At 48.3% G+C, this 22523-nt stretch overlaps 1 protein-coding gene across 1 annotated transcript in view; it reads left to right on the top strand.

The window, feature by feature from the left end:
* Positions 1 to 22523, top strand: part of TSPAN7 (tetraspanin 7) — a 125036-nt gene that overhangs the window by 86395 nt on the left and 16118 nt on the right. The window contains exons 2-4 of the mRNA XM_021681752.1: positions 15795 to 15983; positions 19742 to 19816; positions 22247 to 22342. Coding sequence (XP_021537427.1) covers positions 15795 to 15983; positions 19742 to 19816; positions 22247 to 22342 — 360 coding nt within the window. The remainder of the gene's footprint in view (positions 1 to 15794; positions 15984 to 19741; positions 19817 to 22246; positions 22343 to 22523) is intronic.

Raw genomic sequence — 22523 nt, 5'->3', positions numbered from 1 at the left:
AGTTCTGCAACGGGCCGGATTGCTTGAGGAGAGTGTCTTCATTTACTTGAGGTCACGTGGCATCAAGCCTCACCTGTGGTCAAGGGCCTGAGCCACATTTGGGGGGAGGAGCCAAGGGAAGGGTCTGGCCTCCCGGGGGTTGCCAAGTGCTGCACCCACTCCCAGGTCACCCCAATCAGGTGGCCAGGACGTCCTCGTGTACTCTGGTTCTGCCTCCTCGAGGGGGGTCTCCCCAGGGCCCCTCCTGAGCAAAGGGTTGTGCTGGTGACAGGGCTCTCTCAAGAGGCGGTGACTTGGTCTTCCATCAGAACCTTCTGGTGCCGCACAGATTGGAGTGTTTAACCGAGGCTTCACAGTCTCTCCCTTATTCCAGGAGGAGAGGGATGGCCCAGCCTCTAAGGGGCAGGCATGGTGTAATCGACGGGTCACCCTGCTCCCAGCTTTTTCTGAGCATCTATTCTCCTGGCTCTTGCTGACAAGATGGGGCACGGGGACATGGTCCAGGCCCCATCACTGTTGATGGCATCAGAGAGGTCACCTGACCTGAGGTCGGCCCCTCAGGTTCCATCCTCCACGAATTGGCAGTCAGTATGCAGGGCTGCCTGTCAGTCTTGGCTGGATGTGTGAATCTGGGAGGTGCTCTGATGGGAGGCTCTTGTCACTGTAGAGACAGGTCCTCTGCACCGAAAGGGAGGGATGTAGTTGGTGTGCAAGAGAAGCACACTCCAGAGCCCTTGCTGTGGGCAGCGGGAGAGCCTAGCTCTCCTGGCTCCCGTCCTCCGAGTTATCAGTGTCACCTGTACCGTCCCTTAAGATGCCTGTGGTCCTCGGGAAACCCCCCCTGTTCGCTCCAGGCGGCTTGTATGGCTTTTCCCGGAAGCCACATGGCCCACGGTTATACTTTCTGATCGAACAACCCAAGGCAAAATGAGTTGGAAGAATAGTTGAGCAAAAATGACAATGCCCAATGATTTCCGGGACCAGAATGTACCCTGGTGCCTGCTGGTCTATGCAGTCCTGCACCCACGGTCACTCCCAGCGTGTGCCAGGACTTCGGACGACTCTTGGCTTTGAGTAAGAGCCAGTGGCTTCCCCCATGCCTGAAAAGAGTGTCCTTGGTCATTAGCTTGTGTGCAGGGCAGGGAGGGCTCAGCAGGTCTGGCCCCTTACACATTCCTTAAGGAGCCATCAGCGGGCCCGTCACTTGACACAAACACTGTCCACCAGCGGGGAAGGAGTGCTGCTTTTCTCTGAGAAGCCTAGCTTTCTAAAATAAGTTGCTGTTGGTGACTTTCAGGCAAGGGGGGGGGGCTTTCATCTGTGGCCCGAGTTGGGGAGGACCCAGTTCCCCAGTTGTACTTTTCTGAGCTGCTGATTTGCTTCAGACCACAGCAGTCCTGTTCATTTCTAAGCACAAACTGGAAGCAATGCAGCAGCCCTTAATGCCCCTGCCACCCTCGACTGGTGGTTTGTCACCAGTCCTGTGTACCTGTTCCATCCCGCGCCCTCTCTGCAACCTCAACGTCCAAAGCGGAGGTGCCCAGTGATGTGTCCCAGATGAGACGTATTTGCTCTGAAAGGACTCCCTTCGAGCACACGTAGTTATCCAGACCAAGCGCTAGGTGCCCCAGGACGTAGAGTTAATAACACAGCTCCACGAGGGACTCATCTGTTGGTGGGGCGTGGGTTATGGGGATGCAGTAAGGTGTCCACAGAGGCTTGGAACGCAAGGTAAAATGCTATTCATAAGAGCCATGTGGAAAATCCAAAGCATATTCAGAGGAGGATGAAATGATTCCTGTCTTGGGGTGTTGGGAAAGGCCTCTTGGTGGAAAAGGCATTTTAGTTTTGCTTACAAGGGCGAGTAGGACCCGGCTGGGCGGCCATGGGACGGGGGGTGGCGGCGGGGGGGCAGGGCACGTAGAACCAGCATGTGCCCGTCAGGAGCCAGCTCACCGGTAGCAGCTCTGTCACCTCAAGGGCAAAAAGTGGAGCTGTAGTTGCCCCCATAACCATGACCAAGAGCTAATTATATAGCTTTTCTAAGGAGCTATGATGTAATTGTTTTATAGGGAACAGATTTCTGGTGCAATGTACCATTACTAACAACACCTTTTTAGATACTTTCTTTTTTTACTTCCAACGTATGTCAGGTTTTTGACAGGATTTTTGTCTATATGTGGAAAAGTATGAAGGTTGCCTCTACAGCTTTTATAAATTTATCTTTAACCAGCTTCACCGATTCTTAAAATCAGCCAGGATTTGTGACTCCAGGTGAGACAAGGTCGAGAGTGTGTTTGCCTCGGGAAAATAAAAGTATCGTAATAATAAAGCAAGCACTCCTTCAGGTGCCATATCCCCCTTTAAAGAACCCAGCTCATTTTAGTTGCAACCTCATTACGCTGAACAGGTATTTCTGTTGCTCTTCATGTGGCAAAACTATGTGACCTATCACTGCCTTTTGGAGATCAAAAGAGACGTAACTCGGAGTCTGGGAGAATGGTTTCCTGGTTCCTGTGTTGCTAATGCACCTATTCATTCATGTATGAAAATCCAGGGAGATAATTGGCTGGGAAACGCACAAAGTTTCCAGGACAATAGTCAGGATCAGAATGACTTTTCAGGCAGTATGAAGCAACCTTCATACTTTTCCACATATAGACAAAAATCCTGTCAAAAAGTCCTGCTGGCTTCCCATCCATAGGACTTCTGTCCCATGGATGCATCTGGAGACACTGTGGGAGTGCCCAGAAAGCTGTTTACCTTCTGTTGTCACACTTCCCAAGGCAACCCACTCCATTTTGGGCAGTGCCTATTATTAGAAAGTTCTTCCCCGTATTGAGACAAAAATCTGTTTCTCTATAACTTTCCCCAATACTGGCTTAAATATAGACTTTTGAGGACTGACCTAGAAACACAGGCACCACGTCTAACACTGCTTCCACAAGAAAATGCATTCGGAGTGCCAAACAAGTAATGTGTAAATCTTCTGGAGCACAACCCCATTTATAAGGGGGCGCATGCCCGGTAGCAGACACGGGAGGCACTCGGCAGGAAAGGGGAAGGGAGGAGACTGGTGCTCACAGGGTCAGCCTGTAGAGTCCATCTGTTCACACCCCTGCCCCTCCCACATTTCCTGCATGTTGACAACTAGAAAGTGCCCACAACGTTTCTGTAAATTGGTTCAGAATTCTGGTTTCCTCACAACCCATCCTTAGGAAGCACCTAGGCAGCATAAAGAAAACCCGGCTTCTCTGTACATGGCTCCCCTTCCTGGACCTCAGCCCTTGGGAGCTGGCCGGCATTGCTCACACTGCCGTGGGACACAGACAGTCGTGGTGGCAGGGGATGTGGCCCTCGAGTTGGGCAGAAGTGAAATTAATGCTGGGCTGTACCCCTTTATTAGCTTTGTAACTTTGAGCAAATTGCCAAACCTTTCAAAGCCTCAGTTTTTATTTTATTTTATTTTTATTTTATTTTATTTTATTTATTTATCAGAGAGAGAAAGCGGAGGGAGGGGCAGAGGGCGAGGAAGAGAGAATCCCCAAGCAGACTCCGCACTGAGCACAGAACCCAACACGGGGCTCGATCTCATGACCCTGAGATCACGACCTGAGCCGAAACCAAGAGTCGGTCCCTTCACCGACTGAGCCACCCAGGCGCCCTACAAAGCCCCAGGTTTTAAAGGCTGTTTTTCTTTCTTTTCTTTTCTTTTTTTTTTAAAGATTTTATTCATTTATTTGAGACAGAGAGAATGAGAGAAACAGAGAGCACATGAGAGGGGGAAGGGTCAGAGGGAGAAGCAGGCTCCCTGCCGAGCAGGGAGCCCGATGCGGGACTCGATCCCGGGACTCCAGGATCATGACCCGAGCCGAAGGCAGCCGCTCAACCAACTGAGCCACCCAGGCGCCCCTAAAGGCTGTTTTTCATCCGCAGAACAGAGATTAAGGATAAATGTGGTGAAGCATGTAAGGAGCACAGTACTGCTCAGTAAATGCCATTTATCAGGGGCGTGTACACAGGTAACTGTTTGTGGACTCTGCCCTTAGTTTGTGAAGGACAATCACATCCCCTTGGCAGGCTGTGGGGAGGGCGGATATGTCGCCACCGCGCTGGCCATCACTTTGGGTCGCAGCTGCTTTGAGAGTCACAGCTTCAGAGCGGGTTTCTCTGGTATGTATTTTAGCCACAGACTTCGTGGTTTTTTCCCTCAGGGTGAGACCCAGAGTACTTTAGTTTCCTAAACTTTTCCCAGAAGGTGCTACGGTTTTCCGTGTTGCTGCCAAGCTTTCCTGAGTCTTCCGGTTGGTCCTTGTGTCGACTTGTGTGTGAAGTTTGTGATACTTGACATTTCTGGCTCACCCCAACATATACATCGGAGTATTTCTTCCCCATCCTGGCTCATTTAAAGTACCAAGCTATAGCTTGGAGCAGAACGTGTTTCCATTTCTATAGATTTTCCTGCTCGAAAGGGGAGAAATAATGGACAGCATTTTTAAATAAATCAGTTAGTGACTATGCCCGCAGGTTTTAATTTTTTTTTAATTGTGGCAGCCAAGTTCTCAGGGTTGAGCATCAACCTGGCATCATTGCTAGGATGGATGATGCTGGCTTCTGGGCTTTTCTTACAGAGGAGGCAGGGGCAGAGGGTTGGGGGAGAAAGAACCTTCTCCAGGGCAGGCTACCTAGGAGGATGTTAAGGGAAGGCAGTAGTTGAGGGCCAGGCCTTTCAGTGTCTGTTCTGCCATTTAGTGCTGATGACCTCAGACAAGTGTGATAGGAATATTAGGAGACTGAGCTAGACAAAGCATTAAAGCACTTAGCATAGTGCCCAGCACACAGTAAGCACCCCCTCCAGTCCTTCCCACCCGCCCCCCGCACCGTTGTACATATTTTTTTATTATTATGTTATGTTAATCACCATACATTACATCATTAGTTTTTGACGTAGGGTTCCGTGATTCATTGTTTGCGTATAACACCCAGTGCTCCATGCAGAACGTGCTGGTATAAAGCACCACTCATTCTCTTGACTCCTAACCATCAGCTGTTGACCTCACGGAGTTCTAGGATGTTAGAGCTTCGAATTACATTTCCATTAGTGGATTAGACCTAGCTGTTCCCATGCTTTCTCATGTAGTCCCCCTGGTGGTCAAAAGCAGACATTTATGAAGCAATGTGCCAGATTAGAAGCGAGTTGGCCAGAGAACAGGTTTTTAATCTGAGTGCCACCGCCTGGCCCTGTGCAAGTCAAGTCCACTATCTGGCTTCCTTAGTGCAGGGCCAGTGACCGTCGATCTCCTGGCGTCCAAAGCTCACACTTGCCTCTCAGCCTGTCTTCTTGTATTCAATCACCTAACAAATATTTACTGAGTCCCTACTATGGGGCAGGCATTTGTCTTGGCTTTGGGGTTTCATCAATAAAGCAGGCAAAATCCCCTGACCTCGTGGAGCTTAAGATTCATTTGGGGAGACAGACGAAGCAAGTAAATCCACGTGTTCGGAGATGGTAAGTGCAGTGGAGAAAAACCAAGCGGGAAAGGGAGTAGGGCTTGCTGGAGAGGCAGGGTTCTAGTTTGAAACCGGGTCATGATGGGAAGGCTCATTGAGGAGCAGAGACTTGAAGAAGGGAGGGATCTCTGAAGTCCAGGCAGAGGAAAGAGCGAGTGCAAAGTCCCCATGGCAGGAACCGGGCCGCAGCCAGAAGGCCCGTGAGGGTTGGAGCCAAGTAAGTGACGAGGGAGCCACGGGAGGTCCCATCAGAAGAACCAGGAAGGGATGCAGGCCAGGGTGAGAGTGCTGGCTCCTGCCCTGGGAGGTGGGATGTGTAGAAGGGTTTCGAGCAAATGAGTCATATTATCGGATTCTTGTTTGAACAAGATCAGCCTGGCTGCAGTGTTGAGAACAGAGCCGTGGGAGCAAAGGTAGAGGCAGGGAGAGATGCCATGGATGGTGGCGAAGTATCCTCTTTGTGCTTTTCCGAAATAACTGATTTTTTTTTTTTTTTGCCAAGAACGTGTGTTACCAAAGTTAATTTTTTTTCCTGCAATACCCTGTCCATATTAGACCTCTGAATTGTCCCTGTGTATCTTATTTGTTGGTGGTATCACATAGGTGTGTGGTGTGGATATTTGAGTATTGAGAGGAAAGTTAATTAAATCATGAATAGAAGTGAGGTGGCTTTTTTTTTCTTCCCTTAAATCATCTCAGGCGAAAGTTAGGACCACTGAAAGAAGACCACGTTACTATTTGTATAAGAATCTTGTTATTCAGTGCTGCTTACATGTTTCCTCCACAGGTTGTTTGACTCATCTAATGATAGGCCCTCTTCTGGCATTATGTCTCATCAGTGCCAAGTTCATCTGAAGAGAGGCATGAGCTCCCCCAAACACCCCACCCCCGGAGCCCCCATCAACACATAGCTAGATCGAGCACAGGCCTTCAGGGATCACCTCACTGTCTATGTTCTAGCATCTTCCTGTTGACTTTACACATGTATGTATGAGGTGTACATATCCATGGAGGACTGTGGGTTTCTTTTGGTATTTTGGAGATGATAATCGTATATAGAAATGCTGCAAAGAAAGTTTTCCCTTTTGCAAATAATGGAACTCCTGGAAAGCTCAATCTGTTCAACAACATAATCATGAGAGAGACGTGTTGCTCTTCAGTCCCGGGTTGGCATTTCGGTTCACACGTATGGAATTGCCGATAGGACTGGTTTATCCACGTTCGTTCCCATCTGGTAACCCCCAAGGACACAGCCCCTGGAAGAGAGCTGAATTCGAAGGTGAGAGATTGCCACTGAGATGCATTCTGCATTTATTGAACTCCCATCCTGTGCTCATCATGGGCACAGTGACTGGCTTTCGAATTAAAAATTGGGAACCACACTCAGACAAGCAGTGATTCTATTAAATGTTCATTAGGACAGAATGTCTGAACGACCCGTTGTCTTGGAAGATCGGACACAAGATGTGGGTGAGTGAGGCTTTGGTGGATACAGAGGAGGTAAAGGACCTGATTTCCTCCCACAAGACTCTTCAAATCTTGACACACACACACAATTAACAATGCAGGCCAGGGTAAATGTGCAGTCAGCAGAAACTTTCTGTCAACAGGCATTAATAACGCAGTCGTAGCTCTTGTTTATAAGCTTACACAGACCCGATCTTCTTTTTAAAAGCTCTCTTCTTATTAGTGTGGAATTTGATACATCTTTCCATAGCAGTGGTCTGGTCCTAGGTCACCCGAGGAAGGGAAGCATAGGAAGGGGTCTCTCCCCACAGCACTTTCTTCAGTTGCTCAGCGGGCCACCTGTTAATGCCCCTGATAAGGCTGGCTGTTGGTGCTCCCGGCACTCACCTGCCTCTTTGTGTGTGTCAACTGGGCCAACAGTTTTTAAATGCGAGTGAGATCAACTTGGGGGTTCCGCGGAGGAGGTGTGGCATAGAGGGAATCCCCCAGACATTAAGCTTCTGTCACTTTAGCCACTACAGCTGGTCCTGATTTCTAAGTACACAAATCTCCCCATTAAGTGGCTTTGCTGTCCCAATTCTTCATAAGCATTCATCTGTATGCCATCTATTTATATATCTGGGTCATCAGTGAGACCAGAGGTGTGAGCTACGTCCAGACAGTCTTATCCTCTGGTTTGTTGGCTTCTTTCTTTTACGAGCTCTTAGAGGCTGGAGGTTGGGGTTAGACACTCTGCGGTGGTGTAAATCACAAACCTAAGTCCGTTTTGAACATTTTCAGTGAGAACTCAGCAATACTTACAGATGAAAAGTAATGCCGAGAAGCTGCCCTTAAAATTTCTCCCTGATATAATGGAACATTTCTCAATGTGCTAATAAGCATGGAGCAAAATTCTCTTTTGCTTCTGGGGCCTTTCTTTGTGGATTTTTTTTTTTTTTTTTTCCTTAAGAGGGAGGAGACCTAAAGTCCAGAATCCTTTAGAGTAATATACAGGAAATGCAAAACCAATTCAGGGCTGCCCATTCTTTCACATTTCCTAGTAGGATATACAGACTCCCTAATAACATGTTTGGAAATTTCCTGTGACCCTTTGTTGAATAATGGAATTAAGTAGAAGGTGGAACTGGTTGGGCTCATTTGAAGGGGTTTAGTAATTCAAGTAATGAAAGGCTATTTGACTAAAGTGGTCTTGATTATGATTTTAGCAGCTGTGTAGCCCTGACTTTTCCATGAGAGCTCCATTTCAGATGACTCCACCATGTTCAGAGCCAGTTTTGAATGCAGGAAGTGCTGCCAACATATTGATCAATTGCCACCACTCCTTGGGCGTCTAGGACATTAGGGATTATTCAGTCTTCAACCAGCCACCTGCTTGAGCCCCTCCCCAGCTAACCGCCCCCAGGCTGAGTACAAAGCCCAGCGAGCACAGGCCCTTGGGGAACACTATTGACCAGTGTGGTCTGCATCCCAGGGAACAGTTGGGTTTGATCTTGGCCCCTCTGAGGACCCCTGGGCAACTCAAAGTAACACATAAAACTTAAGCACTGGAAGGGCTCCTACAGATGTTACAGGGGCCAGTCCTGTCATTTCACAGATGGAGAACCAAGCCACAGATCTGAAACTGAGTGGCGCAAGGACGGAAGCCTTGTTTGATAGACTTAAAACATTCCTGGAGCTGTTGCCTGTGACACGATCAGCTGCTTTGCTAAACACGTGAAGAAAGGCCTGTGGTGAGCCCACAGCAGGAACTGGAATTCCTGAGTTTTCCCGGTGCTGTTCAAAACCCTTTTCATATTTTCAGAAGCATCGATGTATGATCTCTTCGACAGCATGTACATCAGACCCTGGCTGCTCACTGTTAAAATCCAAATAGAAGCTAGAGTTTTTGACAAATCACTCTGGGCTCATGACGTAGCTCCTGGAATTTGAATTCTGTGAATTGGCTATAGGATGAAGGGATATTTAAATATAAAATACAATTGTGGGTTTTCTTGGGTGTGTAAAGGAAGAGTTCTGCATCTGCCCGTTGGCATATATGGAGCCCATGAACTGGGCTGACCTTTTGTTTCCCATAAGTCTTTAGGGGAATTAAAAAAAAGCCTCTTTCTTCCATGTCTCCTACTTCTCCTGTCAGCAGCCACCTTCATAGACTTGTCCACTCAGTTCTGCGTCTCCTCACTGTTCCCCCAAGTTCCGGCATCATCCCCCGACATTCTAGTGACTGTCTTCCTCCAGCCTCAGCCCCGTCCTTCCTCCCCGCCCCCCGCCATCCTCTGCTTCTGTTTCCTGAGACACATCTTTCCCTCGGCTGTCACTTCCGGCCTCAGCCCTCACCTGCATCTCTGACTTGCTCCCAAACTGCAGTCCCACCTCCACGAGTGCCTTCAGAACACTCCCCGCGTGGCCTTTGGTCACGTCAAACCCCATAGAAAACGGGGCCGGGACCAGACAAGTCTCTGGGTTTCCTAATGGTTCTCAAACCCAGTTTTAACAAATCAGTGTTTAAGATCATCCCAATTCTCTCCCTCTTCTCAACTTCCCTATCCCCTTTTAGAGATCGCACTAATCTCCCTCTCTTCCACACATACCATAGTCATAAAAGCGAGGGAGTGAAAGAGTTGAGTTGGCTAACAGACCTGCCTAGAAAAAAGCAGCTCAAATCATAGGTCTTACCGCTCTTAAGACGACATGTCATCTTCATATAAAAAAAGGAAAGCTTGGGCGCCTGGGTGGCTCAGTTGGTTAAGCGACTGCCTTCGGCTCAGGTCATGATCCTGGAGTCCCTGGATCGAGTCCCGCATGGGGCTCCCTGCTCAGCGGGGAGTCTGCTTCTCCCTCTGACCCTCCCCTCTCTCATGTGCTCTCTCTCTCTCATTCTCTCTCAAATAAATAAATAAAAAAAAAAAAAAAAAAGGAAAGCTTGTTGTTATGCTAGTGACCTTAGGAAATCTTTGAGCGTCCGCGTAAAACAGCAATGCCTGCCTCCCTGGGCGTTTTTCTTTCCTTCTCTTTCCCAGCAACCACTTGTCACCTCAGAAAGCTGGTAGAACGGTGGGCATTGAGTCCAGAGACAAGCCGACTTGCCTACTCCCACTGCTGACAGTTTGTCAGTCACAGGGAGGACCTAATAAACTTCCTGGTGCTTATTTTCCAAGTGGGCACTTCCCTAAATAGATTTGCGAGTGAATAAGCATGTCAAGTTGCAGCTTCTGATTTGGTGTCTCAGAATGTTAGAGCTGGAAGGGAGCACTGGAAATCAGGTTTTTTCACCTCCTGATCTTACAGAAAAGGGAACCAAGGCCCGGAAAGTTTCGGTGGTCTGCCCCAAGTCACACAGCTAATTTGTGATCAACTGCAACTTGAAGCCCTGGGATCCTAACTCCCGGCCCAGAGCTCTTCCCTTCACCTACATTTTAAATAAACACACTGGCTCTCCCTCTGCCCCTCAGCTGGACTGGGTTCTCAAGCCCACTGGAAAACCCCAATCAATTCTGCCTCTTAGCCCAACCCCGTATTTTCACAAATAACTTGTAATAAAATCTTAAGCTGTAAATATGACAGATTCACACTGTTACTTCTTCAAGTTTAAAGAGAAAAAACCACAACGTGGCAGAAATTGCTGGTTTGTCTACCTTTCTGGTTGCTTTATCTCTCCGTGTACAAAATCAGGTCAGAACACCAGGCAAAGTAACCGGCCCCATGGTCTCCTCAGCATCATGCTTCAAGTAAGAGGGGGCAGAAAGCATAATTTGCTTGGCTGCTTCTTAAAAATCTAACTTCTGAAGACCCTGTCTTTTAGTGATTTAATTCCTGCTTTAATTATTATTTAATTGTATTTATTTTAATTATGATATGGATGGAGTTTCTGTGTCATGTGGTTTTTCTGAGTTAGAGAATTGTCTGGAGTCGGGCGGAACATTTCACAATGCCTCTGCGTGGAGTCGCCAGGGGCGAATTAACTTGGAAGCCTCTGGGATGATCGATCTGTGGCTTCCGCCTAACCTGCTGTCTAGCTGAGATTTCGGCCTACGATTTCTTCTGTGTGTTTCTTCAGGCTGGTCTTTCGTTCCTGTGCTTTCTATCCCAGATGGCTTCTTAGGATGGGGTCTATTTGAGAGAGCTGGTGCTTCTCTAATTCAGTTTGTCATGGTCTTTTTTTTTTTTTCATTGCATAATACATGGGTTCATGAACCCCACCTACAAGAACAGATACACATTATGCCAATGGTGACCCAAGTGCATATTTCGTATCTCATGCAATTAAGGAAATAAAGAGTACATGGACTTGGCTCCATCAGACCCAAACCTGGCACAGCCTTTCATGAGTATGAGAGGAGCTACAGCTGCTCAGTCAGAAGGCTGTGGTCTGTGGGCAGGGGAGGCAGTGGGTTCCAGTGAAATGCCCGTAGGCATGTGAGAAAGACAGAAGCACCGTCTCCCTGGCTGCTCTCAGAGGACCAGGACGCTGCAGGGACGATAGGGAGACTTTCCAGCATTAGCTGTGTTGACCTGGCAGGGGGGGCAAAGGACCACACGGATTGCTGCCATTGCTCCCCCAGTATCTACTTCCAAATGACAACGAACCTCAGGAAATCTCTTCCAGAGCATTTTGGACACTCCATGCAATATTGGCCAACCTACCCATAGTATCCTTGCAATGTGATTTTAAGGTAATGTGAGCCATCACATTTTCTAGTTCAGATCTACAATTTATGGTGCTACCATTATAGCTTTTTCGGCCTCCTCACCAAGCCTAAATCAGAGGTAGCCGGCAGTACTCTACTACCCATATATTCTGAGCTGCGCCAGAAGCGCACAAAATGTCGAGCCGCCACGAGAGGCTGGGAATGAGAGGAGACCCTGAGCCTCAGCCTGGCTACTGCTGGCGGGCACCGGGCCTGCCCTCCTGGCTCGTAGTTGACATGAGAATGGGTGAGGTGGTGGCAGCACCTTTCCCAGGCCACTCGTGTGGGCTCTGACCTGTAGGCTCTGATCTGTCCCCTCTTCAGCCACCCTGTTGGCTGCTTGCTAATGGAATCTTCTGAGAAAGAAGCAAAACTTCCATGAGAAAGCTAAACCAGTGACACACTGATGGGTTTAGAAATTGCAGGGCTCTGAGGAGCTCAGACACAAAATTTCTTTGGTGAGCCCTGAGCCTATTCATGGAGAGCAAAAGCAGAAGAAGCGTGTCAAAGGAACGCGTGCCTTGCTTTTCACCCTGGGGGTGCTTGTAAAGGTACACGTAGGGGGGAGTGTGCGCGTGTGCATGTGCGTGTCTGTTGACAGGAACCAAGAAGAAAATCACACAGTGTATAACAATGACTTTTGATTTGGGCTTGTCTTTGTAGGTTTCTTATCCTTGGTGAGAAGCATTATTATAGTAGACAAAATGAAAGAAAGCACGAGTTTGTATTTTATGGCTCTTCAGCCCTTAGCTTGTAGTTTTTTCCTTCAAGCGCCTGGCGCTTTTGTCCCATACTTGACCCAAGTCCAACCCAACCTTCTTTCCCTTGTCCAGTTCATCTTCTCGTCTTTGTCCTTAAGCATCGTAATGTCCCCCAGATGACAATGCGGTTGGCCTTCGTACCATTTCTGATAGTTCCTCGGAGAGCTGCAGAGAGTAGAGCATGTCGACGGCTAGCAGGAGACTTCTTGTCCCTTCTCACATCTACCATCGGCTGTTTATTCATTTGCTCAGAAGACACGTACTGGACATTGACCATGTGCAAGACACACATCTCCTGCCCTCAAGAGGGTCACAGTCCTGGATGTGCATGGGAGGGGGATAGGGCACCGCGTGACAGGGGGATAGTACAGAGTAAGTTCTGCGTAAGGAGACTGGGAGGAGTAGGCACGGTATGCCATACAAGTTAAGGATGTAGACGGGTAGTGATAGGAAGGGGAAGAATTCTCACCAAAAGGATCATCACGAGCCAAGGCTGAGAAGCAGTAAAGCACAGGGAATACACAGAGAACAGCTCAGTTTTACTGGAACTACATAGAATGCATAAAGAGGAGGGAGGGAGATGAGGCTGCTGAGGTGGGTTCGGTGTGCACAGAAGGCCTTGTGTAGGTGGGGTTCGGCCTTCCAGACACAGAGTTGGGCCATCAGGGATCTCTGAGTGTGAGAAGAGCAACATTGGAGAAGGGCTTTTCTCTCTGGGCTGTTCTTAGAGTCCTAGAAGACAGGTGCTGGATGGGGCCCATCTATGCCAGTCTCCACGTCATTAGGAGAAAGAGAGCTCCTTAGAGGATGATTGGCTTGGTCTAGGTCAGGATCCTGGATGGCTTTCCTCCCACACAATGTGGTGCCCACAGTGTTGTGTTTCTTTGCTTCCACTGGCAATCTTTAAAGAGGTACCTTTGAGGTCTGCAAAAATAAATTTTAATGTAATTTACATTTTATGAACATTTTAACAAAGTTGATATTATAGGTTTTGTACTTTACCAGAGAGCGCTGTCCTATAATGAAGCAGTGGTGGCATTCAGAGAAATTATTTTTTGAAAGGAGAAAAGGGATCAAAATGTTAATACTGTTACCCTTAAAATCCAGATTTGGGTTAACTTTGATATACTGCGTATAATATTTGTTGTGCACTGTATGAAGTGGCTGGTCACAGAAATCTAAGCCATCAGACTCTTCTCTTCGGTCACTAAAGCCAATGCATCCTAACGACATATGTCCGAAGCGTTATGAATCTCGGGGGGGTGGGGAGCAGTCACATGAAAAAGAGTAAGTCTGTAGAGGAGATGTGTCTTCAGCCTAAACAGTGCCTGGCTTAACTGAATTCCTGGTTTTGATCAGTACATCGGCACCGTGACATTTAGAGCATTAGGCAGATAATGGTAGAAGTGGGAAATAGGGGGCGAAGTTTTTCTCTGGTTCCATCTTAAGGCCCCTCACAATATCCACCCGACGGAGAAGTTTTGTAAGTACGTGACAGTTGAAGGACTCTTTTATGAGGCAGATGTTCTAAGACCCAGAGAAGTGAAATGGCCGTGTTTGGCACTATATTAAGCATTGAGACATAAAAGATAATCCAGGCACTCTCCCTTCTCCCTTCTCCCTAATGTTCACTGCGTTCTCACCCCTAGTGAGCGGAGAAGTGAATCTTAACTTTTGCTTCTGGTGGATGAAAAGCATTTTATGTTTCCATTTTATGCTTCCCTATGGCGGAAGAAGGCTGTTCAAGGGAGCTACTTTCTTTAGCAACCACCAGGTGTCAGCAGAGGACTTGAAACTCTTGGCAGCCTCTGGCCTTGGTTTTCTTAACTCACTGAGGCCATCCCCCAATGGAACTTTTCAAAGGCGGTAGACCTCCCCTGGGCCCCCTTCTCCCAAATATTAGTGTCAAACGCTTTCTCCTCAAGATCACGTCACATTCATTCGCCTTCCCCTTACAAAACTAGCACTAGTCTCTCAATCTTTTTCTGATTCAAAGCTTTTAATTCTGTCTTTCATGGTGATGGTTCTACAGAGTAGAGAGGCAAGTGGGGTGGGGGTAGGGGAATATCACCAAGCTCTTGCTTTTCCTGCTGATCCCTTCCGCCAAATGGGTGGAGTGTGCCACACAGAGAATCAGTCTGATGGTGGATCTTGGTGGCTCCAAACTGCGGGGGTTCTTGGAGTGTACAGGAGAGAGGGCCAAGCATCTTCACTGGCCCCACCATTTGCTTCCTCATGTAGCGCATATTTGGGACAGTGTGTTGATGGACAGGGGAGACCTTGGCAAGGTGGGTATTGATTTGTACCCTACTGCTTTGCTCCTGTTTCTCATCATGCCTCCTCACTTGGATGGCCAGGCTGGACAGGAAGCTGAGGCATTTGCTATAGGACATTGGGTGATAGGGTGGGACAGAACTTCGGAAAGGGCTCCTTTGGACACCCACGCTTCTTTCGAGCCTCATGAGGTGTCAGAAGAGGTGGCATTTAGGGGGCTGTCCGTTTGAATGAGTGGCTAAGCTATTGGAAAACTGAAGTCGAGCCGAGCTGGGAGATAAAGACACAAAGTCAACAACTGGCTTTAACAGCTGTAGCTGCTGGGTCATGTGGCCTGCCGGGGGTGGAGGGTAAAGCATAGCATGTAGCCCCAAGTCTGTTCCCTAAAGTAAGGGCCTGATTGATGCAAGGTCCTTGTAGTTTAGACATGCTGTGGCGATTTCCTTTGGACTGATCTGTGGGATTTGCCAAATCGCATTATTGCTAATTCCAGGAAATCTTCAGATTCTTCTGTTGTTTTATATTGAATAAAGCACTGTAAATAAGGCAATGTATCAATAGGGATTCAAAAATATTTTGAATGTTTTGCTTTTGTAGAGATTTTTGTTCTAACAGGGAAAGAAAATCATCTTGCTCCTTAAAACATCATGCAAAATGTCCTTAAAACGTACCGTATCCACACGTGCCATTGAAGAGGGTGGCCGACATTCTTAATGGCCTTATGCCCAGCTCAGCATTGGGTGGCGGCTCTCCGACCAGGCCTGGGAGGGCTCTGAGACCTGTATTAGCACAAACATGCATTTTTCAGAAACAGATTTAAAAAAAGGTTCCTTGTTGTCGGCTAGACTTGCAATCCATGTGGTAGCCACATATGGCTTTGTGTAAGGGCCAGATCTAATTGTACAAAACCCAAGTGTCTTTAGTCTGGGATGGCTTGAGTGACTGGTCTCCAACACTTCCGCTGCTTCGGGGACTCCTGAAGCAAGTGCCACTTGCCCACGGAAATATGAGTCTTCACATCCAGGCCACATCGAGGGTGTCGATTCTCACCTTCACAGTTTCATAGTCCCTTCTCTCCTCCCCTCCACCTTTTCAGATCACTGGGGTGATCCTGCTGGCTGTTGGAGTCTGGGGCAAACTCACTCTGGGCACCTACATCTCCCTGATTGCTGAGAACTCCACAAATGCTCCCTACGTGCTCATCGGAACTGGCACCACTATCGTGGTTTTTGGCCTGTTTGGATGCTTTGCGACCTGCCGTGGTAGCCCGTGGATGCTGAAACTGGTGAGTCTGTCACAACAGAATACTGCTCTTTCAACGACTTTGTGAAAAAATATAAATCACATGAAAGTGACATGGCCCTTCTTGAAGCCACCCACAAGTCAATATGCATGGACTCTAATTTTAGTCCAGACTCTTACCTAATCCACCCTTTAATCCCTTAGAGGGCAAAACAACCCCAAACACAGCCTGGCACAAAAAAATCCAGTTCTGGTCCCTCGAGGTAGGTGGTGACAAAGCAGCAGCCTGTGGTTCTCAGAAGCCATTTATATCCTCATGGCGAGATGCCTTGGTCCAGTCTTGCATTCCTTCTTAGAAATCTCTTCAGGTGTGTGATGTGCAGCTTTGGTGGGCAAGGCAGCATCCCAAACATCAGCAGCCTTTCGGCTTCAAGTTCCCACTGGAGAAATACATTCTGCCTCCTTGAACTTGGCCATGCTTGGCTGCGTGGGCATGTTCTTCTCAACCTGTGCACCCCAGTTCAGCGCTATGGGAGTGGAGCTAAGCCAGAGCTTCCCCACTCAACAGAGGGTTGATGCCGTGCCAAATGTTGGCTACCAGGCCCAGGGCTGGGTGCTTTCACTGCAATAGGACACACACAGCATGATGTTTCCCAAAGGGTAAGGGGCAGGGTGTCATAAGGCTGTTACCGTGATTCTTAAGTTTTTGGTGGACTCATTGCCTAATTGTCCACTCACCGCCCATGCTCTTCATCAGTGAGCATTAACATTAAAGGATTTTATAGATAAAAGGTACCAAGGGCCTCTCCTCAAAAGAACATTGTGTTTAAAGAGATTTCTTTCAGACGCCTCATTTTGTGAAAGGGGAGAGTGGAGAGTCCCTCAGTGCTGTGGTTAGCCCTAAGTTAGGGTGACATTTAATACCCTCTAGTGACAGATATGGGGGTGGGGGTGACTCACTCCAAAGGAACCACCTTCCAAAGTGGCACCGATTAGTCTCTCTTGACAACCTCATGGAGGTAGCGTTTGCTCCGGCCACTTCCATCCTGCAGACCACGCGGGAGGCCGATACCCTGGCCAGCATGGGTTTTTCCAGGTTGGTGGAAAAGCCAGAGTGAGGCCACACAGAGGCATTTCTGCTGCTGTCACCTGCCACTCTATGCTAGCGCCCTGGGTCCACCTTCTAGGGTTTCTTACAAGCACATGGATGGCTTTTGGTCGAGTCCTCAACTCTGCATGCCTGCTTATATCACCTGGGCAGTTTTCGAAAAACACCTTCGCCAGGGGTCCCACCTCCGGCCGGCTGAACCAGGATTTGTGGCATTGGGGCCCTGGCATCACATTCTCCGAAAGCTCTCTAGAGGATTCGATGGTACAGCAAGGGTTGGGAGCCTTGCGTTTAGTGCAATGAGTAGCAAGGGGAGAATTTACTTCAGAGGCATAAAAAAGGAAGATGGCTAAGAATCTATCTGTCCAAACAAGAAGGAAGGGGACCTGGCTTAGGTCTTTAGTGGCAGGGATGTAGCCTCTTTGGGCCTCTGTCCCCACATATGAAAGACTAGCATTGGACTCTGCTGAAGGCGGTTTCAAACCACTCTGCCATTTCCTCCTACCAATTGTGAGCTCACTAGCAGGTGAGCCTTTGGAGAGAAGTTTTGGAGGTTTTGTTTAGTTTTTGTCTTTGGTCTTTTAAAAAACACCAATTCCTTTTCTCTGCTAGATGCTGTACTGGGTGCATAACCTGCCCAGCTTCACCCAGCTAGTGTGGGGAGAGCTGGGATTGGACCCATAGACATTTCCTTCCAAAGCCAGGACTCTCTCTACTACAGTATTTTCACATGTGGAAAACTCGACCCCTACCACCTATATTTAGTACAAGCTTTCCCCAGTAGGCTTTTGGCCAAGGCCTTCTGAAGGAGAAGCAGCTGTTCTCTGGAAGCTCCCAGAAACAGGGAACTTCCCAGAGACAGGAAACTGCTGATCTGGCTGACAGGAGCGGAAGTCACTGATTAACTGTCAGTCTAGAATGTTATGGTCCTCATTTAACCTCATTAATTGCAAAACAACTGAAAATAACTATTTTCACTTTATGGAGGCCCAGAGTGGCTGCCTCTTTCCTAAGAGTTAGCCCACAACAAAGCTAGGATGTAAACCTAGGAGGACATCTGATCACGTAGTCAAATGTCCTTTTTCCCACCTGCCTCCTGACAGTTACTTTCCCACAGGACTTTCTGGTGGATTCTAGACCTGGGGTGAGACTCTCTCTGGAGTCACATGTGCTTCTCATTGCATTTTGTACTAAGTTGAGAGACAGATGTCATGTACGTGGGGCATTCTACTCATAACTGTGTTTGCGATTTTAGGGGCTGTGCTTTAAGTGTGTGTAGAGACTTTTGTTAAGATTTCAAACAAAATTGGCCTTTTAAGCCAGCATTTTCTCCTTTTAACATGTGCTACTACCCAAGAAAAATAATTTATGATCCTGTGCACATATGTACACTCTACAAATAAGTAACACGACCACGTCGAGTCTATCCAAATTCTACAGCATCACCTAGGACCATTGCAAACATTCAGGACTGTTGTATTTCATTTTGAGATGAGAAGAAACAGATTGGAAGACATATGCCTTGTAGGAAAAGGATCCCTTCTCTTTCCTTTTATCTGCTTTTCAAAGCCACAAAAATGGAAACCCTTAATGTCTCATAAGTACCATGTAATTTATCCCTCCATGCGCACTCACGTGAGCACGCGCACACACACACGCGCGCGCGCACACACACACACACACACAGTCAACTTGGAAAGAACAGGAAGCATGAAACAAATAAGAAGCACTAAGGGTTTTAGATACTTACAAACAATCGCGTAGCTTACTTGCTTTTTAAAGTCTATCAACTCCACACGCTGTGCAGAATCAGAGAGGGAAGTAGCCCCCTGGCCCCTGCTCTAAGTGCTACACTCAAGGCTGATCACCATATTGAGGAAGAACGTTGACCCGTGTGCATTCTGGTCTTTCTGGCAGCATGGGCTTCATACAGTTGCAAAGGAAGGGGATCTGAAGCCATTTTAGGAGATGAGCTCAAGAAAACCGGAGGGATTTACTGAAACGAAGAGAAGCAGCGGGTTCACATCATGGAAGTGGTCACACATATGAAGGGCCCTTGTGTAGGAGCAAGGTTGGGCTGGTTGTCAGATCTTCTGAAAGCCGTTCTAGCACCAGGGATTGGAAGTTACAAATAGGCAGACTGTGGCCAAGAGAAAGGAAGTCTTCCCAGCAATGGGAAAGCTTGGAAACTGAATGGGCCGCTAGGGGTACACGGGTAGAGGGACTATGCTAAGCTTGCAGAAGCCAGATGAAGGGTGCCCGCAGACGTCAGCTGACCATCCTGGGGAAGGTGGTATGAAAGACCCCCAGACAGGGCAGAACCGTGAACCTCCAGAGTACTTGTTTTTTTTCCCCCAGAGTACCTTCTTGCTCAACAATTCTAACATCAAAAATAGCGGATACCTGAGTTATAAAAAGCCCTTCCAGATTTCTCCTGGTTGAGCTGAGTCTCCGGATGAGCTCTCCTCAGCATGTGTGGCCCAAAATGCTTATGCATATTAAATAGACACATTTCTATATTGAGGCTCATGTGGGGAAATCTGGACAAGAGTATTTTTAAACTTTTCCTCAACTTTGTCTGGGGGATATGAGGATTTGTGTGATTCCCTGTGATGGAGAAGTCACCTACCCCAAAGGAGCACTCGTCCCAATCCTAACGTGTCTGCCTTTGTCCCCGTGTGCTTGATTTTCAGTATGCCATGTTTCTGTCGCTGGTGTTCCTGGCTGAGCTGGTAGCTGGCATTTCTGGGTTTGTGTTCCGTCATGAGGTGAGTGTACACAACGTAGAGAACTCAGTTGGCGGGTCTTTGGGAGGAGGATTTTTGAAACCTCTCATAATGTGTGAGGGGCACATAGAGGCCAGTTGGCATCTCCAGTGGTATCGCTGTTTTCCAAATGTCACTTCATAGGGGCTGAAATGCCAATAAAAATCTAAATGCAGGAATTTCACCAAACTCAAAACCTTAGTTGTTGATCCTCATTCTATTTTGTGATATAGCTCCCGCAGGAAATGATTCTCTACCTTGTTTTAAAGCAGTGACCTTTGGTGTCGATCAAATATACTCCTTTTAAAATAGCAGCCTCAGCAAGGCACAAGTGGGTGTCTATAAACGAGATTTCTGTGACTGCTTGATTTCCCCCAAATAGCCTACGCTCCCCACTTCCCTCCTCAGAGCCCTGGGGGCCGCCCCTTGCCAAATGGGGGGTAGAGGCCAAGCCCAGGAGCGAGGAGCCCTGCTACTCTGTGTGGTGGCAAGGGCAATAGAGAAGAGGGCTATCATGATCTGAAACCCCTACATGGCTTTGTTTCTAATTGACACGTAATAGTTTAGACTTCGGAGGCTGGAGAAAAAGAATTCTGAGTACTGTTTTGTGATCGTAACTGTGGTTTCAAGGACATGGCTGGCTGTTTTGTATCCTGTGTGGCCCTCCTCCCATGGACTGTCACTGTGGATGCTCTGTTAAGACAATGGGTAGACACTCAGGCAGAGATGAGATGCCCTCATGCTGTCTGTAGCCACCACGGTGTCCCCTGTCAGATGTGTATAGGGGTGACAGGTCAGACAGAGTACGCGCTACAATAAAGCACTAGCGCTAACTCCCCCCGCAGTCCGTTATTGTACCCTCTAAATAGCAGTAAAGCCAGAAGTAGAGATGCGTGTGTTAGAAAGGAAAAACAAAAGAACAGCAAGATAAAGGTGGAAAACACACTGAGGCTGTTGAACGCCTGGCATGATCTTTCCCAGACCCTGCTTCTGTGCTTGGCCAAGTTCAGTTCCCAGTGAGCTTGCTCGTGGCACTTTCTGCCCCTTTTTCCCATTGCTCTGGTCTTCCCCTTACCGGAGGTGCGATCCCGGGTGTCAAGGCCGACTTCTAGAACCTATTTTGTATATGGGTGCTGCATCTGGAATTAGATTCCCCGTTCTTATTGTCAGGCGAGGTGAAACCTGATGAAGTCCTGGCCTCCACAGCCCTAGAGGTGCCCCCAACACGTGTGTGAACTCCCCAGACACAGCTGAGCCCTTGCCCCCTCTCCTCCCACGTGCTGCCATGACTGGGCTCCCTGGGGGGTGGGGAAAGGGATACCCAGGGCCTGGACACCCTCATCTACCTCACCTCTGTGCATCTGACACACTGAGGTGAGTGGTGGGGGGGGTGCGAAGCCACCCTTTGCCCACCAGCAAGGGGCTTGTTTCTCCTGTGGAAGTCCTCAACGTGGCCCAGGGTCTATTCCGTGTGCACCTGCCCACCCCACAGAGACAGTGCAGGTGCAGTGAAATGAAAGGACACAGCCAGGTGTGGTATCTACCTTGGCTTAGAAGCTCCATGTGACTAGTGTCCATTGATCTCTTGTAACTAACTGTACCATGGGCAGAGCGCCTGGTATTTCAGCAAGGAGCATGCCTCTGTAAGAGAGTCACCGTACTTAGCCCAAAGCTTCCCACCAGGCAATTAGTGTCATTTGCTGTCCTCCCACCCCAGAGTCGTTTCAGCAATCGGGGGCAGTCTCACCAGACGTGGGGAGTTGCCTGGTAACACACCTGACGCTCCCCCTTCAGCAGGTTTCCAGGGGAACAGAGCTTGAAAGTTAACCCACGGCCAAATGTGCTGCCAGAGGAGGAGGAAGGGTTTTGTGAACTACCCCGTAACAAGAAAAGTTCACGTCCCTCTGCCTCTCTTTCTGGCCTCAATAGAGACAGGTTAAGTGCAGGTTGGTTTTGCCCTACTCCTGTCTGCCAGAACAGGGATCCGTGTCTGGTCACAGCGCCATCAGTCTTCCTGCCTTCCAGTGGCCTGCCCTTTGTTATTCTTCTGAGCGAGGGCAGGAAAAGTTACAGACAGAAAGGTGGCCATCAGTCAATTCGAAGAAAATCAGGAGAAAAGCCAGGCCTGAGGTTGGGGCTCACTGTCACACTCTTTCAGAAACTGGCCACGTCAGTGGGTCATTTCATGAGGCGGGCTTCTTTCTCTGGATTGGGGATGAGGAAAACATTTTTTTAAAAAGAAATTCCTGAGCTAATAAATCCCTCAGCGAATTTTCTGAGATCTTTTGTCTCAGAAGACAGGGCATTCCCTCCGTGGCCTACATTGATTCAGAGACTTTTCAGAAGAGGCCATTTTGGGGGTAGAAGTTGGTATGAATCTGAGTCCGTTTGGGTGGCGGTGGACCGGAACCACATTCCTCCTGCCTTCCACAGATCAAGGATACCTTCCTGAGGACTTACACGGATGCCATGCAGAATTACAACGGCAATGATGAGAGGAGCCGGGCGGTGGATCACGTGCAGCGCAGCGTAAGTGACATCAGGCCTTAGACTTGGGGGCTGCTGGGGGCATGGGCCCATCAGCACCTGCTATTGATTACTGTCCTTCAGTTCCATTTCTAAGAGTTCGCACCCAGTGCTCATCTAGGGTCCAGTTATCCGGGTAATCAGCATCAAGAGGGACCAGTACCTGTGGCTTTTCTTTCATCAG

Source organism: Neomonachus schauinslandi, chromosome X, assembly GCF_002201575.2.
Source record: "Neomonachus schauinslandi chromosome X, ASM220157v2, whole genome shotgun sequence".
NCBI lineage: Eukaryota > Metazoa > Chordata > Mammalia > Carnivora > Phocidae > Neomonachus > Neomonachus schauinslandi.
The sequence above is the reverse complement of the archived record's forward strand: the minus strand, read 5'-3'. Positions and strand labels throughout refer to the sequence as shown.